The sequence below is a fragment of the Bos javanicus genome, chromosome 1, assembly GCF_032452875.1.
Source record: "Bos javanicus breed banteng chromosome 1, ARS-OSU_banteng_1.0, whole genome shotgun sequence".
NCBI lineage: Eukaryota > Metazoa > Chordata > Mammalia > Artiodactyla > Bovidae > Bos > Bos javanicus.
This window is the reverse complement of record NC_083868.1, coordinates 108,877,190-108,895,198: the sequence shown is the minus strand read 5'-3', so window position 1 is coordinate 108,895,198 and position 18,009 is coordinate 108,877,190. Positions and strand designations below refer to the sequence as shown.

Below are 18,009 nucleotides of genomic sequence, written 5' to 3'. Positions count from 1 at the left end.
CTATGAGGTCTTAACCTGGGCTGTAAAGGCTGCCCAACCTCATGTCATCGGTCTCAGGATGGGGTGGGGGGTGGGAATCAAAGAACTTGGCTAAAGGTGGGGAGGTAAAAGGTCCAAAGGATTAAATTTCCGGCTCCCAAAATAACTCTGAGTATTCCTGCCACCTCCAAATCAGGCCCTGCACACTTCTTCATGCTGGCAGAGTGCCACTCTGCTGGCCCAATCCCAGGAGGCCCTGTGCAGCTATGGATAACACTCTATCTCCATGTGACAGCCCTCTTAGGGTAGCCCTAAGAGGCTGGGTAGCCCACTTAGTTAAGGATGGACATGCAACATGCATTTTCTCTGTTCTTAGACACCTAATCATTCTTCTCTTTCTCTAATGTTCACTCTCCTCCATATTTTTATAGGCTCCTGCAATGCTTCACAGAGAAGGCAATGGCACCCCACTCCAGTACTCTTGCCTGGAAAATCCCATGGATGGAGGAGCCTGGTAGGCTGCAGTCCATGGGGTCGCTAGAGTCAGACACAACTGAGCGACTTCACTTTCACTTTTCACTTTCATGCATTGGAGAAGGAAATGGCAACTCACTCCAGTGTTCTTGCCTGGAGAATCCCAGGGACGGGGGAGCCTGGTGGGCTGCCGTCTCTGGGGTCACACACAGTCGGACACGACTGAAGTGACTTAGCAGTAGCAGCAGCAGCAATGCTTAAGGACTGTTTCCAAGCTCAGTACTGGAAATGTGAGAACCACTGTCATGATACCCTCCCCTCCCACCGCCCCCCCCCCCAACATATCCACATCTCACCTGTACTATTTCCTGAAATTAGCACATGGTTTCACTTAAATGTTGAAACTTTTAAACTTTCATTTAAAGTTACTGTTTAAATTTAAGACCACTTTCCTTGCCATAAACAGAAGGCTCATATATAAATATAATTAAAACAAAAATATACAGTAATGGAATTTTAGTTGACTATGGCTGCTTGCTGCAGGCCTTGGGCCTGAGTCCTGCTCTTAGGTTAAGGAATGCTGGAGAAGTGTTGAAGAGACACACCAGCACCAAAGTGAGACTTGCTCCTTGAAACGGACTTGAAAGAGGATGGAAGAGAGCAACATTCTCATCTTATTTTTTAAATACCATGTATACGTAAAACGTAAGCATTTCCCACTTGGGAAACACTACTTTCAGGTTAGGCTCACAAAAGACAAATTTGTTGAAATCTAATAGGCCTCATCCCATTTCCCTCAAGTACTGAGTCACACTATTTACTAAATGTACTCAAAAACTTTTTGCACATCTTTTCTTATTGTTCACAGCGTTAGGTCAACCACCTGCTGTGGACTCTGCTGTGGATCGTGAGGCCGGTAAATGGGTCTTTGGATGCAGTGTAGCCCAAATCTTGACCCATCTCCGTTTTCCCGAAAAGAGCCTTTTCGAGGCCGAGGGTGATTTACCCAAGGTCACACAGAGGGTAGACTAATTTCTGTGTTCCTGCAGCCCAGAGAACAAGCTCTCTTGTCCCACGGGAGGCTTAATGTTGGGTTCCCCGGCTGGCGCTTGGCCAAGCCTCTAGCCTCCACCGTGTTGCTTGCGGTTGCCATGGCAGCGGCACACTGTTTCCCCGCCTCGTCTTGGTGACGTTTTGGGATCTGTGCCCAATAGGAAAGCAGCTCCGCGTCAAGCACCGCCTTTCGCGACGGCCACGGCCTTTGCGGCTGGGAGACAAGCGTTGACAGTGCTGGTCAGGCTGGCTCGGGTCGCGGCCGCGGCGAGTTACACCGTTTGCCAATCTGTCCGCGGACGCCGCTGCCGGAGACAGGGCCAGGATGTTCGGGATGCTGAGCAGCAGCTTTGAGGATGATCCCTTCTTCTCGTGAGTGTCGGGGGCGGGAGTCCGCAGTCGCCCGGGAACTCGGAGATCTTGAGAGGAGCTACTTTAAGGGGAAAGTCAGTTAAAACGCGAAAGAAGGAGAGAGAGAATTCGGATGACTCCAGGAGACCGTTTGAGGAAGACTCGCGGGGCGTGAAAGGGAAGGGAGAAGAGGATATAGGGGCGTGTGAGGGAAAGGAGAGGAGGATTTGGAAAAGAAGAGAAATTTGGGGGCGTAAGGTGGGGAGAGGTCTATGCAGACTTCCCCGCCCAACCGACCCGCGTGCGAGCTGCTTTTAACTCGGCCCGATTTCGGGTACCTGGCGCCCCCTAACCTCTTTGCCTCTGGCGCTCAGAGTCCCGCCTTCGCAGCTGCAGAGGCTTTGCAGGGGATGGTAACTGCCTCTCGGTGGAACTTCTGAAGAGAATTATACTTAGAGGGCCCTTTCCATACCTGCTTCTACTCCAAAAGAGAGGCAGGGAATATTTAATAAGATGGCAAGTTTTCGAAAAGGGAAACGTTTTCTAAAATAGTATTTTCCATAATATGTGTTTATAAGAGCATTGGAGAGTTTTGCCGTCTCTCCCTGGAAGTGGTTGGAAGTTGCCAGGTGCACGGTTTGTTTCCTTTCTTGATTTGTTACAAAGGTAGCCTTGTTTGGAAAGGGACTCCTCTTCCTATGAAAAGTGCAAGTAGGCAGGGAAACAGAGGCTGCATTTAACACCTCAGGTAAACAAGTGCCAAGCCCAGTGCAAGGTTTCAAGTGAGATACTGTGATGTCTAAAGAGGAAGCCATCCAGAAAATAGTTATTATGATCTAGTTTTCTAGGGTTTCCTGGGTTTTGTATTTTCTATAGTTCTTCCTTTGGTGGTTATATAAAAGTGTAACACAACCTAGTTGGATCCCTAAAACAGGAAGGTTTGTGTTATTTTTTTACCCAAGTGTTTTGCCAGTTTGAATTTTGACTTGCAGTCCTAATTTATTTTGATCACTTAAATTCTCTGTGCAACTTGATCTGTTTAAAAGGTTGAAATGTTGCCAGTTTACTACATAGATTTGTTTTTAAAAGAAAATATTATATTGGCTTAAATGTAATAGTACTATGTTAAAACCAAATAACATAATGGTAATAACTGAGAGAAAATTAACAGTAGAAAAGATGAAATTATTAGTGTGAAAAAACAATTATTAATATTTTATTCTAAAGGTTATTCGTTATAATTAAGGGGTGTACAGTGCAGTGTTAGTCACTCCGTCGTGTCCAACTCTTTGCAACTTCACAGACTGTAGCCTGCCAGACTCCTCTGTCTATGGAATTCTCCAGGCAAGAATACTGGAGTGGGTAGCCATTCCCTTCTCCAGAGTATCTTCCCCACCCAGGGATCAAACCCAGGTCTCCTGCATTGCAGGCATGTTCTTTACCATCTAAGCCACCAGAGAAGCCAGGGAGTGTGTGGGCTCAGGTACATTTATCATATTGTTTTAGTTAATGTGGTTAGGAACAGTTGTGACATTTATGAACAATGTCATTTTAACAGATTTCAAAGTTTGTATTATAATTTGCTCTTTTAAAAGCCTGTGAGAGTAGGGACTAAATATATCCATAGTTTAGTTGAGCTGTTGAAGTGGTTCTTACGTAACTGTGACCTCAGTACAACGGGCGGCAGTTAAGATTATGACAACTTTTGAGTTGTATTGTCTTGATTATATCAAAAGAGCAATGGCCGTAACTAAACTAATGTATGATTAGTACTTTCTTTAAAACATCTCACAAAAGTGTAATTTAAACTCTTGGATGCCTTTTTCTGAGCAAAGGCAATGAACCCAAGAGGCAGGGTCAGAAATAGTAACAGAACACAAATAGTAGGCATACATCAAAGAACACTCTTGCCCTGCACTGAGGATGGGTAGGAGCATCAGTTACATGGCGGTAGGTTTTCAGTCGTCATTCTCTGTAGCCGTCTTCAAATCCAGGCAGCCATACCGTAGAGATTGGGGATAAAATTAACTTTATAAAACTGACTTATTTCTTTGCTCCACAATTGGTAATATAGAGAGTAAAAATAATTAGAGGAGATAAGAAAGAGAACGTGAGTTTGTATTTATTTCAAGTAAAAAATTAAATTTTATTTATTTTCAAGTAAATTTCAAATATTTATTTCATTTGACTCACCCCTTTTACCCGAACCCCAAACAAAATGAATATCCATTACTTAATATGTCAAGCATAAGGAATTGATAAAGGTGATTGCTGCTGCTGCTAAGTCGCTTCCGTCGTGTCCGACTCTGTGCGACCCCATAGACGGCAGCCCGCCAGGCTCAGCCATCCCTGGGATTCTCCAGGCAAGAACACCGGAGTGGGTTGCCATATCCTTCTCCAATGCATGAAAGTGAAAGGTGAAAGTGAAGTCGCTCAGTCGTGTCTGACTCTTAGCGACCCCATGGACTGCAGCCTACCAGGCTCCTCTATCCATGGGGTTTTCCAGGCCAGAATACTGGAGTGGGGTGCCATTGCCCATTCTCCGGATAAAGGTGACAGAGTCATTATTAAATCATCCACTGACCTTAAGGAACACAGAGGGGGTTCCATGCCCTGTATCTTTTATATAAATATTATCCCTATTGCTCACATTATGTGTCTGGTCATTGGGTTGCCTGGTGGCTATTTTAACTTCTGACATGTAGAAAATGTTCAAGAGATACTATTTAATGACAATCTAGCGTCTTTTACTCTCTGTCTTGTAGTTAATATGGTATAGTTGATTGTTGGATTGCTGAAACTGATTGCATTTGGTCCCCAATTTACAGTGGTTCCACTTAACATTTTTCAACTTGACGATGGTATAAAAAAAATACACATTGAATAGAAACCATACTTTCAGTTTTGAATGTTAATCTTTTCCCTGGCTAGTGACATGGGATATGATACTTTCACAAGGTGTGCAGTAGCAGGGGTAGCAAGCCTCAGCTCCATCAGCCACGAGATCATGAGAGTGAACAACCCATATGCTTACAGGCATTCGGTTTTTCACTTTTAGTATAGTATTCAATAAATTACATGAGGAATTCAATACTTTTTTACAAAATAGGCTTTGTGTTAGATAGTTTTGCCCAACTGCAGGCTAAAATAAGTGTTCTGAGCATATTTAAGGTTTAAGGTACACTAGACTAAGCTATTGGAGAAGGCAATGGCACCCCACTCCAGTACTCTTGCCTGGAAAATCCCATGGATGGAGGAGCCTGGTGGGCTGCAGTCCATGGCGTTGCTAGGAGTCGGGCATGACTGAGCGACTTCACTTTCACTTTTCACTTTCATGCATTGGAGAAGGCAATGGCAACCCACTCCAGTGTTCTTGCCTGGAGAATCCCAGGGACGGGGAACCTGGTGGGCTGCCATCTATGAGGTCGCACAGAATTGGACACGACTGATGTGACTTAGCAGCAGCAGCAGACTAAGCTATACTGTTTCGTAGCTCAAGTATGTTAAATGCATTTTCTTCAGGGTTATTTTCCACTTCTGATGGGTTTATGAGGATGTAACCCCATTACGGCTTCCCACGTGGTGCTAGTGGTAAGAAGCTACCTGTCAACAGAGGAGACGTGAGAGAGGAGGGTTGGATCCCTGGGTCAGAAAGATCTCCTGGAGAAGGACATGGCAACCCACTCTAGTATTCTTGCCTGGAGAATCCCATGGACAGAGGAGCCTGGACGGCTACAGTCCATGGGGTCACAAAGAGTCAGACACGACTGAAGTGACTTCGTACACACACAACCCCATCATAAGCGGAGGATGATCTGTATTTGCATTCAGTAGGTGCCATTGTTGATGCTGGCACTTCCTAATTTAAACACTATCCATGGGATTTCTAGGCAAGAATCCTGGATTGGGTTGTCATTTTCTTCTCCAGAGGACCTTCCTGACCCAGGAATCCAACCCACATTTCCTGCATTGTGGCGGACTCTTTTACCACTGAGCCACCGGGAAACCCAATTTAAACACTGCCATTTTCTAAATAATTCATTAGTTCAGAATCAGGGATATCAATCATAAGCACACTCTCCAAATTTACTAATTAATCAAAAGTTGGCAGACAAAAAGAACATACTTCTTGGATATAAAATTAGAATTTTTAAATAAATTGAGGCTAATAAAATATGGTATCAAATTGTCAAATACTTTAGAGCTTTGAGTAAAAAACAAAATCTAGTTTTGAATCCAAATATATTCATTTTTAATGTTTACCTTTCTATAACAGCACTTTAAACATTTCATGAGAAAAAGAGAAATTTTAAAAGTGATTAAGTTTAGTGTTTTATCGTATGCTTGGGACTTTTGGGGGTTTCCTTATATGTTTCAGAGCTGAAGTTGTTTCACAGTATATATTCTCATCAGTTCAGTTCAGTTCAGTCGCTCTGTCGTGTCCAACTCTTTGCAACCCCATAAATCACAGCAGGCCAGGCCTCCCTGTCCATCACCGACTCTCGGAGTTCACCCAGACTCACATCCATCGAGTCAGTGATGCCATCCAGCCATCTCATCCTCTGTCGTCCTCTTCTCCTCCTGCCCCCAATCCCTCCCAGCATCAGAGTCTTTTCCAAAGAGTCAACTCTTCGCATGAGGTGGCCAAAGTACTGGAGTTTCGGCTTTAGCATCATTCCTTCCAAAGAAATCCCAGGGCTGATCTCCTTCAGAATGGACTGGTTGGATCTCCTTGCACCTTTTCAAATAAATAATACTTGTAATTTGGTTAAAAACACAAAGGTTCAAAGCTAGCACTTCCTGGCATGCAGAGTTGGTTTTTGTTTTTTTTTTAAATCATCTTATCTTTACCTTTTTTAAAATGTAGATACACATATTTATATGTGGATTTTACAAGGAAACATGGAGCACAATTTATTTTCTAGCTCTCCACTGTGGTTTTCTCTGTGGACTTTGTTTAAAGTGTTGAGATAGTTTTCTCTCAAGAATACTACTTTCTTCTCCCATTTGCATTTGCTTAAGAATAGAAACATGTATGTACTGACAGGAAAATTAATTTGAGAATAAAATGGTCTTGACCCCTCTTCTATGCCCTAAGAAACATTGATTATTAAATGTCAGAGTTTACATATATCTAATCCAGTCTAGAAATTTCTACTGCTTTGTACAGAAACATGATCTTTGAACCTTCTGAGCTACAGAAATGAAATTCTGATCATGGACATCTGCAAAGAATAGCTATGTTACCACTTATCAGCTATTAGACATGAAAGGCTCAGAAACAGGTTGGAAAGCAGCCTTATTTTTCATTATAAATTGTTAGCATTTCTTTAAGCCACCCAGACTCTTCTTGTGGGCACTGTATTGCGATGGCCAGTCTTTAAAGACACCCTGCATATTTTCACAGACTGTTACTCTATCTCCTTGGTCTCATTAGGGGCTAAAAAATATATATCTATAATCTCTATTTTTAATTTTTTTAATTTATTTATTTTGCACTTGGGAAGTAGTCAGAGGACACCACTTTTAGCTACTTACTGAGTTGAAAGTGAATGTATTACACATGCAAGACTGATATTTTCTTAATTGAGAATATTGCCACGGCAGGAAATAAAACAAAGTCACCTTTATTAGATAAGCTAAACTGTTCATCTGGGGCATTTCTTGGTTCCTTAGGTGCAAACCATTGAATTAGGAGCCAAGGAACACAACACAATTATAACATGGTTGCTGGATCGAGGAGTGCCATTTGGTACCAACTGATTACATCATAATGCTTAGTTCTATCAATGAATTTTGTAAACATTCACACAAAAGCAAGGGAGTGCTTACAGGACGGGAGGGAGCCACAGTCACTCCTGCAACTCTTACAGTATCAAAGCCTTCTGCCACACCACCATTTTAAACTGTGCTTCTGAACAGTAGGCAAATGAAATTGCCTCCATGCCTGCATGCCAAGTGGCTTCAGTCTTGTCCAACTCTTTGTGACCCTAAGGACTGTAGCCCTCCAGGCTCCTCTGTCCATGGGGTTCTCCAGGCAAGAATACTGGAGTAGGTTGCCATGCCCTCCTCCAGGGGATCTTCCCGACCAAGGGATCAAACCCGAGTCTCCTGCATTGGCAGGAGGGTTCTTTACCACTAACACCACCTGGGACACCTGGGAAAATGTCATTTATTCTTCAAGCATTTCTTAGGTTTCTACTATATGCCCAGTGCTATAGACTTGATTATAAATTTTTAGAAATCATGGCCCATGCCCTAAAAGATTCTCTTAAGAGTGTTGTGAAAGAAAGTGAACGTGAAGTCGCTCAGTCATGTCCGATTCTTTGGGACCTATGGACTGTAGCCCACCAGGCTCCTCTGTTCTTGGGATTTTCCAGGCAAGAATACTGAAGTGGGTTTCCATTTCTTTCTCCAAGGGATCTTCCCGAACCAGGGATCAAACTTTGGTCTCCCACATTGCAGACAGACTCTTTACCATCTGAGCCACCAGAGAATTCCTTGTGTGTTGTATGCATTATTTATAGTGTCTAAACATAAATCACTTGATGCATTTTCTTTATGGACCTGCCCACCTTATTGAAACTAGGGAGTGTTTCTTTATGATCTGAGAGCCATAACAATCTGCTTATGCCACTACTAGGTATAGTAGAAAGAAGGAGTTTCCCTTGATGAGTGGGACTGCCATGTCAATTATCTGAGACTTTTATATAATAAAGAATAGTGTGATGCTTTTTTACTTAGAAGCACAAATATCTGTATTTTGTACAAGGCAATAAAACTATAACTGGTTAAATATATATAATTATATTTGAGTTTTATATATATATACATATATATAACATATATTTGAGAGCATCTTAAAAACAGGAACTTATTCTGAAGTGAAATATTACCAGTCCTTTAAAAAAAAAAAAAAAAACTTATGTTGAGATTATCCCAGGAGACCCAGAATCAATCCAGGAGTTAAAAATTTTTTGGGGGGGCAACATTTTTCCTGCTTCTGATAGGTAAATAATGTGGAGTAAAAAACATGTTTGGTGCCAAATTTCATTCTGTTTGATTGTGGTTTGTGTCAGCAATCCGGAAAGAAGTCATATAGTCATCATAGTACTATAAGTAAATTTTTCCTCACTTAAATGAAAATGTATTCCCATGGAAAATCTGAATGCTGAAAATTTGGTTTAAGGGAATCACGCAACCCAAGATTTTGGTTCAGTCAGTTCAGTCACTCAGTCGTGTCCGACTCTTTGCAACCCCATGGACTGCAGCACACCAGGCCTCCCTGTCCATCACCAACTCCCAGAGTTTACTCAAACTCATGTCCATTGAGTCGGTGATGCCATCCAGCCATCTCATCCTCTGTCGTCCCCTTCTCCTCCCACCTTCAATCATTCCTAGCATCAGGGTCTTTTCAGATGAGTCGGTTCTTCACAACAGGTGGCCAGAGTATTGGAGTTTCAGCTTCAGCATGAGTCCTTCCAGTGAATACCCAGGACTGATCTCCTTCAGAATGGACTGGTTGGATTTCCTTGCAGTCCAAGGGACGTCAAAAGTCTTCTCCAACACCACAGTTCAAAGCATCAGTTCTTCAGGGCTCAGCTTTCTTTATAGTCCAACTCTCATATCCATACATGACCACAGGAAAAACCATAGCCTTGACTAGACGGACCTTTGTTGGCAAAGTAATGTCTCTGCTTTTGAATATGCTATCTAGGTTGGTCATAACTTTTCTTCCAAGGAGCAAACATCGTTTAAGTGTCTTTTAGATTTTGGTTACTATTATTATTTTGCTTCTATTTTCCATATATGGATTTTTTTCTCCAAAATTAGACCAAATTTTGTGGTTATAAATAAACTATTTTCCTTAATATATACCATAAGCATTTTCCTAGTCTTTAGATATTCTTTCAAGCTTGAATTTAGTGTCTGCAAAATATTGCATCCTGTGAATATGCAAGGGCTTCCCTGTGGCTCAGCTGATAAAGAATCTGCCTGCAATGTGGGAGACCAAGTTTGATTCCTGGGTTGGGAAGATCCCCTAGAGAAGGGAATGACTACCCACCCCAGTATTCTGGCCTGGAGAATTCCATGGACTGTATAGTCCATGGGATTGCAAAGAATTGGACACGACTGAGCAACTTTCACATTTCACTAACTTAACAGGTATGCAAAGAATATTTTTCATGTAAATATTTAATCATATTTCAAATTATTAATTTACTTTATATACATGGTATGACCTGTTTCTAGTAATAGCTTTGCAAAGTGTCATCATATTTCCAGTATATTTTCCTAGAAGAATGAAACATTCATTTTCAAGAGAACAATATGAATAAGTAGAAAAATATAAAAACTCTGCTTACCTGAGAAAGAAAACTATGCTGTTAATTTGTAAAGTTTTAAAACAACTCCTTGCTACCATTAGAGATTTACCCTTTGTTAAAAAAATTTAAGCTTGAACAGGAGAAATCTTAAAAGTCTTATTTCTAAGCAATTGCTGTTTTGGGTGGACATAAGTTGAACTCACTTCAGGATCCAGCCAGAGTTCTTCCTGAACAGTTCAGACAGGTGCAAAAGCCAGACTGTGAGCCCATTTTTTAAAGCAGCCTTTTGTTTATGTCAATAAAAAGAAAAAGATGTTTTTTGACATTTGTTCTATGTACAAATACACCTACTCCTATTTGAATAAAGAGAAACCTGGACAACATTTTTAATGAGCCACACTTAGTGCTGAATTTTTAGCCCAATTAGAAAAATAAATCTTATTAAATATTATGTTTCTATAGAAAAGTAATAGCTGTTTAATTCTCATCTATTTACTGACCAAAACTAGTATTCCCTGAAGTATCTTTCCTTGTTGAAGTTGAATCTCATCCATGTATCTAAAGGGAACGCTGAGTGTTTTTTTAAGTGTCTGCATTTTAATACGAATGAAGAGTTTAATCCCCATACTTGTACCCATATCCTAAACTCTAAATGTCCAGTGAGTATAAAGATCTCAGCAAAAGGAGACTCTTTTGAATCATCCATTTTGAAACATCAAACAGTATAAAATTGTTTAATTCTACATAGTTCTATTTCTTTTTTATTTACTTTAAAGATTTTTATCATGACACACTTTGAATGTATATTATAAAAGTATAAGAGTATAGTACAGGGTGTACCCCTTAATCAGAATTTCAAAATATACACCTGCTTTACCCATCTCTATTGCTGCTGCTGTCTTTAAAGTGTTTTAAAACAAATTCCAGAGTTCTTGTATTTCACTCATGTGTATTTCCAAATACATCTCTGAAAAATACTATCTTTCATCACCACAAAGCCATATTTACATCTGACAAGATTAACAATAATTCTAGTTTCTTGCTATCACCTGGCGTTGAGTATCATCTGGATATGAAACACTTCAAAATAATCTGGTTTTGAGATAAAAACTAGGAATTATTTCTTAGACAACTCACTTATCGGTTTCAGAACTACTTGAAACTCTGTACCTTTAAGTAAAAACTGGGAAGATAACATACACCAATTTCTGATTCCTTAATTGTAAACTAACTTTTGGACTTCAGGTCTTTATTTGGGAAAGCACAAAGCAACTCTCTTTCTGCCTGCTAGTTTCACTGGGTGCCATTGATCTATTTAATCTTTAAATTGTCACAACTTCCTCATAGTGCTGCTACTGCTGCTGCTAAGTGGCTTCAGTCATGTCCAACTCTGTGCGACCCCATAGACGGCAGCCCACCAGGCTCCCCCGTCCCTGGGATTCTCCAGGCAAGAACACTGAAGTGGGTTGCCATTTCCTTCTCCAATGCATGAAAGTGAAAAGTGAAGTCGCTCAGTCGTGTCCGACTCTTTGTGACCCCATGGACTGCAGCCTACCAGGCTCCTCCATCCATGGGATTTTCCAGGCAAGAGTACTGGAGTGGGGTGCCATTACCTTCTCCGCCTCATAGTGCTAGTTGCCTATAATTCTGATGAAATAGTGATTATCAAACTTTTTAATAGGTGGCAAATCTAAGGACAGTAATCCGTTACATTTCCCATGCCCATCACTCCTATCAGTAAGACAGATCCAAAACTTTATCCTACAAGAATTCATGGGAGAATGATCTTATTTATGGCATTTTTCTGCATTGTATGTGTAATGTTTTTACTTGATCATTCCTAAATAGATTAGAGTCTGCTTTTAGCTAGAAAGAATGAAATATGAATAATCTCTAAATAAACCTAAATGCTCTAGTGTCTTCATTTTATTATATTTCTTAACTGAATTTAGGGCAAGTGTATTTCTGTAATTAAATACTGAACGTTTAGCTAAAGAAACTCTTCATTTTCAGAGATTGGGTTACTAATTTGGTCAAGAGTAGTTTAATTTTTGGACTCCTGCTGAAATTTTTGTGTTCTGCTGCACTAAGAGCGTACTCGGCCTGCACACACTGGAGAGCACTTTCCTTTTATGACTTTCTGTAAAATTTGTCAGCAGGAGGGAGGCTGAAAAGTAGGGAAATGTCCCCAAGTGGATGAGTATATAAAGGACAAGAGAAGGACAGAAAGAGAACAAATGAAGAAGAGTACTGACTTGTTACAGTTTTTTAGTATATGGATCTGTCATCCAGACCAGCACTAGTCCTGCTGCAGAAGTGGTTGAAAGTTATTGTGTTGGTCAGATATGCAAAGGAGCTGCTATTTATCATTTGTAAATATATTTCTTTTTCTGCTTAACCAACTTCCTTTAGAACAATTGATACTTCACAGGAATAAACAGATCTGAAGAACAAAACAGTCAGGAAACACTCTCATAAACATCCTTCCTATTAGATTTATTTGTTGAGAATACTCATTTTAGTTTTTCTATAAACAAAGATTTTATTTGAACATTCCATCAATATCTAAGAGAAGTCTTTAAAGTTTTTAATCTGCTAAAACTCACCAACATACAGAAAGTGGAGCTAAAGACTAACTTCTAAAAGAAGTTTCTGAAGACATAAAGGAAAAGCAAACGTACAAAGTGCACCTTCCTGAGTTTTGTTGTGATCACGGTGAGTGGTATGAAGCCACTGAAATGTCCAAAAATAAATTGTTGTGGGGGGTATAAATTATGATCACACTAGAGAAATGCTAGGCAACAGGATAACACCCTCCTCCTCCTCCTGCAAAAATCCTAGTGACATAAGCATTCGTGGGAGAATGAGCAGAAGAACATAGGCATAGCTATAAGGAAGGTCAGTTCTTTTTATTTTTTACTGTAATATCTTGTAATATACTCATATGTACCTGGGAAGTTGTGCTCTTTCTGAATGAAATACTAGATTATAATTGCTGGAAATCCTTTAGACGAGTTAAAAACACTCACCTATACACCGTTATAGTAAAATCGATATAATTATTTGAAACTTTCTACATAACAAATTTCTACATTCAATTTTTAGAAATTATGTTCAAGTTGAATTAAGGCAATAAGACTTCAGAACTACACAATATTTTTGGAGTAAAGTTCTGTTTTAGCATATAATTAAAACTGATACTTTACTAAAAACAGTTAGGAAATGTATTTATTGAAACAAAGCTTAGTAACATCTTACCATGAATACCAAAATCTGACAAGCTTTAGGGTTTTCACAAAGATAAATTAGTACTCAGTTGTGTCCAACTCTTTGCAACGCCATGGACTGGAGCCCACCAGGCTCCTCTGTCCATGGGATTTTCCAGCAAGAATACTGGAAAATACATTTCCTTCTCCACACAGAAATATATTGGTGTACTTTATTTTACATTTTAGTGAGAGTTGCCAAGAAATAAGCTTTATTACCATTATGGGAAAAAAAACACATTTATACAGTCTGAACTGAACATTTACATTGGATTTAGTTGTAGAAGTTTTCCCCCATTTCATTTTTCCATATTTACACATGCACTATAAGACTTTTAAAAGTGAGAAAACTCTCATTTTAAGATGTAATAACATCCAATATCTAGCAATTATGACCTTACTTTATAAAGTATCAAAGTGCTTTGCATTTTCAAAAATGTGTTTTTTTAACTCCTTTTGTCTCTTTAACAAGCATATTAGCCCCAAATCATTCTTTGTAGTATTAAGCTGCCTGCGTATTATTTAAATTCCAACATTTACACTTACATGATTGCATGTATTTTCAATAGTGATTCTTTTATCGCACACCGAGAAAGTATGCGACAGATGATGAGAAGTTTTTCTGAACCTTTTGGAAGAGACATGCTCAGCATCTCTGATAGGAGAGGAAGAGCTCGTAACCGTATGGGACATGAGGATGAAGAAAATTCCTTGACTGTAAGTTCTGTATTTTAAAGATAGTGAAGAAAAGTATTACAGAAGAATTTATCTCTGATGATAGGATAGGATTAATGTTATAGAAATAACCGTTATACACAGGGAAGGACCTGTTGAAAAAGGAGAATCCTTTGACAATGAAGTGTTAACTGTATAGAACTGCACTGTGATACCAAAACTTTTAGCACCATAGGGTTATATATTATAAGCCAAACTTAAGACATTCTTTTCCATGTGAACCATGTAAGGAAGAAAAACCATGATAAGGTTTTTCTCACCTTATCATTTACTCCCATGTCTTAAATTAGGACAGGCATGGAAATAACCTTGCATAAAGCACTTTTTCTTCTCGCTTTAAAATAGCATCCAAAACTGTAGTATAATGCTTTTTATCTACTGGACCAGGAAAACCCAATCTACTCCTTGGCTACCTTGGACCCTCAAAACTTAGATTAACTTTTAAAAGTTAATTTAAAAGTTAATCAGAAGCCTTGTAGAACTACAGTATATGTTCAGAAGTCTTGTCTGAGAGCAAAACTAAAAGGTTACAAACAAACAACAAAAATCTCAGGACATTTTTATACCTTCAGTTCAGTTCAGTTCAGTCACTCAGTCGTGTCCGACTCTTTGCGACCCCATGAATCGCAGCACGCCAGGCCTCCCTGTCCATCACCAACTCCCAGAGTTCACTCAGACTCACGTCCATCGAGTCAGTGATGCCATCCAGCCATATACCTTAGCTGTTTTCTGCTTATTTGTGTTGCTTTTTCAGCTTCAAGAATGGTAGTTCTAGAACAACAAATCCACAGGAGTTTCTAAAACATAAATCTCTACAGTTCAAATGTAGAGCTTTGGACCTCAGTAAACATTTTTTAATGTATTTCTTTTTAATTGAAGGATAATTGCCTTACAATACTGTGTTGGTTTCTGCCATACATCAGCATGAATCAGCCACAGGTTTACATATGTTGTCCCCTCCCTCGTGGCACTGTCTCCCTCTTCCCACCCCATTCCTTCCCCTCTCGGTTGTTGCAGAGCCCCAGATTGAGTTCCCTGAGTCATACAACAAATCCCCACTGGCTATCTGTTTCACATATGGTAATGTATATGTTCGCATGCTACTCTCAATAAACATTTTTAATTGGTCAGTTGGGAAACTTCCAGTACCTTCCAAAGAAATACTTTCATATTTTTTATTTGCAATAATGTTGTTAGAGCAAAAATGTTTCAAATACTCCTAAAAGTTTGATGGATAAAATTACATTTGCCATTTAAATGAAAGTAATCTTCACATTCTTTTTCACATACACATTATTCCTATATATATATTAATTTCATTCCAATTATTTTTAAATTTGTTAATGTGGTCATTATGTTATTTTTTTTACTTTTAGGGCTATAAATTTCCATAAAAGTCTAAAATTAAGCTCAAAGGAAAAAACTGTCAAAGAGAGCAGAAATATCAACTATGACATTCTTAAATTTTATCTTTCACATGAGCATTGAAGTATTTTATATATCTGTTATAAACATAGCAAAGAAAGAGTAGGGCTGTACATACTGCTTTATATTATTTGCATGCATAAATGAGCTGCTGGTAGCCTTTGTGCAAAAAGTAGGAGGTGACGATTTTATTCCCTTGTAAGCACAGAAAGGAGATCTGTTTATAATTCAGCTGTGAAGTTCTTAGTGAGGATGCCTAAGCTGTAACTCTGCTGGTTATCCATTAGAAGAAGAAATGTTTTTTTCCTGAGTACCTGTGCTTAAAACATCTGAATGTTTAATGAGCTGGAATAAGAAATATATAACCAATAGATAAATTTATTTGAAACTGTAGTTTATCTGATTCATAACTTAGAACGATTTGTATTTTAGCTTGCCTCATATTTGTCTTGCCAATGCGGCTTGAAATCAAGTTTTGGGGAACCAAAAAGACCACATAGCTGAACTAATATGGTTGCATAAATGTGAGGATTAAATAAGGAAAGTCAAGTAAGAAAACAATTCTGAATACAAAAGAAGGCCGAGACCAATCAATATTTGAATGAAAAACTAAAATAGTTGCTACCGAGTCCAGTTTCTAGTGGCATAAATTAACTTTTGTCTAACATGATGAGATCATTGGCCTTATTATTAATCAAATCCCTAACAATTATACAGTGCAAGTGACAAATAGATACAAGGGATTAGCTCTAATAGAGTGCCTGAAGAACTATGGACAGAGGTTCGTGACATTGTACAGGAGGCAGTGATCAAGACCATCCCCAAGAAAAAGAAATGCAAAAAGGCAAAACAATTGTCTGAGGAAGGCCTTACAAATAGCCGAGAAAAGAAGAGAAGCGAAAAGCAAAGGAGAAAAGGAAAGGTATACCCATTAGGATGCAGAGTTCCAAAGAATAGCAAGGAGAAATAAGAAAGCCTTCCTCAGTGATCAATGCAAAGAAAGAGGAAAACAATAGAATGGGAGACTAGAGATGTCTTCAAGAAAATCAGAGATACCAAGGGAACGTTTCATGCAAAGATGGGCTCAATAAAGGACAGAAATGGTATGGACCTAATAGAAGCAGAAGATATTAAGAAGAGGTGGCAAGAATACACAGAAGAACTATACAAAAAAGATCTTCATGACCCAGATAATCACAATGGTGTGATCATTCACCTAGAGCCAGACATCCTGGAATGTGAAATCAAGTGGGCCTTAGGAAGCATCCCTACGAACAAAGCTAGTGGAGGTGATGGAATTCCAATTGAGCTATTTCAAATCCTGAAAGATGATGCTGTGAAAGTGCTGCACTCAGTATTCCAGCAAATTTGGAAAATTCAGCAGTGGCCACAGGAGTAGAAAAGGTCAGTTTTCATTCCAATCCCAAAGAAAGGCAATGCCAAAGAATGTTCAAACTACAGCGCAATTGTACTCATCTCACCCGCTAGGAAATAATGCTCAAAATTCTCAAAGCCAGGCTTCAACAGTATGTGAACAGTATGAGAACTTCCAGATGTTCAAGCTGGATTTAGAAAAGGCAGAGGAACCAGAGATCAAATTGCCAACACCCGTTGGACCATTGAAAAAGCAAGTGAGTTCCAGAAAAACATCTATTTCTGCTTTATCGACTACACCAAAACCTTTGACTGTGTGGATCACAACAAACTGGAAAATATAAAGGGATGGGAATACCAGACCACCTTACCTGCCTCCTGCGAAACCTGTATGCAGGTCAAGAAGCAACAGTTAAAACCAGACATGGAACAACAGACTGGTTCCATATAGGGAAAGGAGTAAATCAAGGTTGTATATTGTCACCCTGCTTATTTAACTTACATGCAGAGTATATCATGCGAAATGCCGGGCTGGATGAAGCATAAGCTGGAATCAAGAAATATCAATAACCTCCGATACTCAGATGACACTGCCCTTATGGCAGAAAGTGAAGAACTAAAGAGCCTCTTGATGAAAGTGAAAGAGGAGAGTGAAAAAGTTGGCTAAAACTCAACATTCAGAAAACTAAGATCATGGCATCCGGTCCTATCACTTCATGGCAAATAGATGGGGAAAACAATGGAAACAGTGAGAGACTTTGTTTTTCTGGGCTCCAGAATCACTACAGTCATGAAATTAAAAGACGCTTGCTCCTTGGAAGAAAAGCTATGACCAACCTAGACAGCATATTAAAAAGCAGAGACATTACTTTGCCAGCAAAAGCCTGTCTAGTCAAATCTGTGGTTTTTCCAGTAGTCATATATGGATGTGAGAACTGGACTATCAGGAAAGCTGAGCATCAAAGAATTGATACTTTTGAACTGTGGTGTTGGAGAAGACTTTTGAGGTCCCTTGGACTGCAAGT

General features: G+C 39.4%; 1 protein-coding gene across 5 annotated transcripts in view; it reads left to right on the top strand.

Annotated features, from left to right (window-relative positions):
• Window positions 1-1,678: 1,678 nt before the first annotated feature.
• Window positions 1,679-18,009, top strand: part of MLF1 (myeloid leukemia factor 1) — a 30,476-nt gene continuing 14,145 nt past the window's right edge. For 2 of the 5 annotated variants that reach the window (XM_061417503.1, XM_061417494.1), the window contains exons 1-2: window positions 1,679-1,878; window positions 14,020-14,167. In XM_061417503.1, coding sequence (XP_061273487.1) covers window positions 1,832-1,878; window positions 14,020-14,167 — 195 coding nt within the window. In that variant the 5' untranslated portion in view covers window positions 1,679-1,831. The remainder of the gene's footprint in view (window positions 1,879-14,019; window positions 14,168-18,009) is intronic. The other 3 variants (XM_061417515.1, XR_009736581.1, XM_061417527.1) reach the window with 3 other exon arrangements.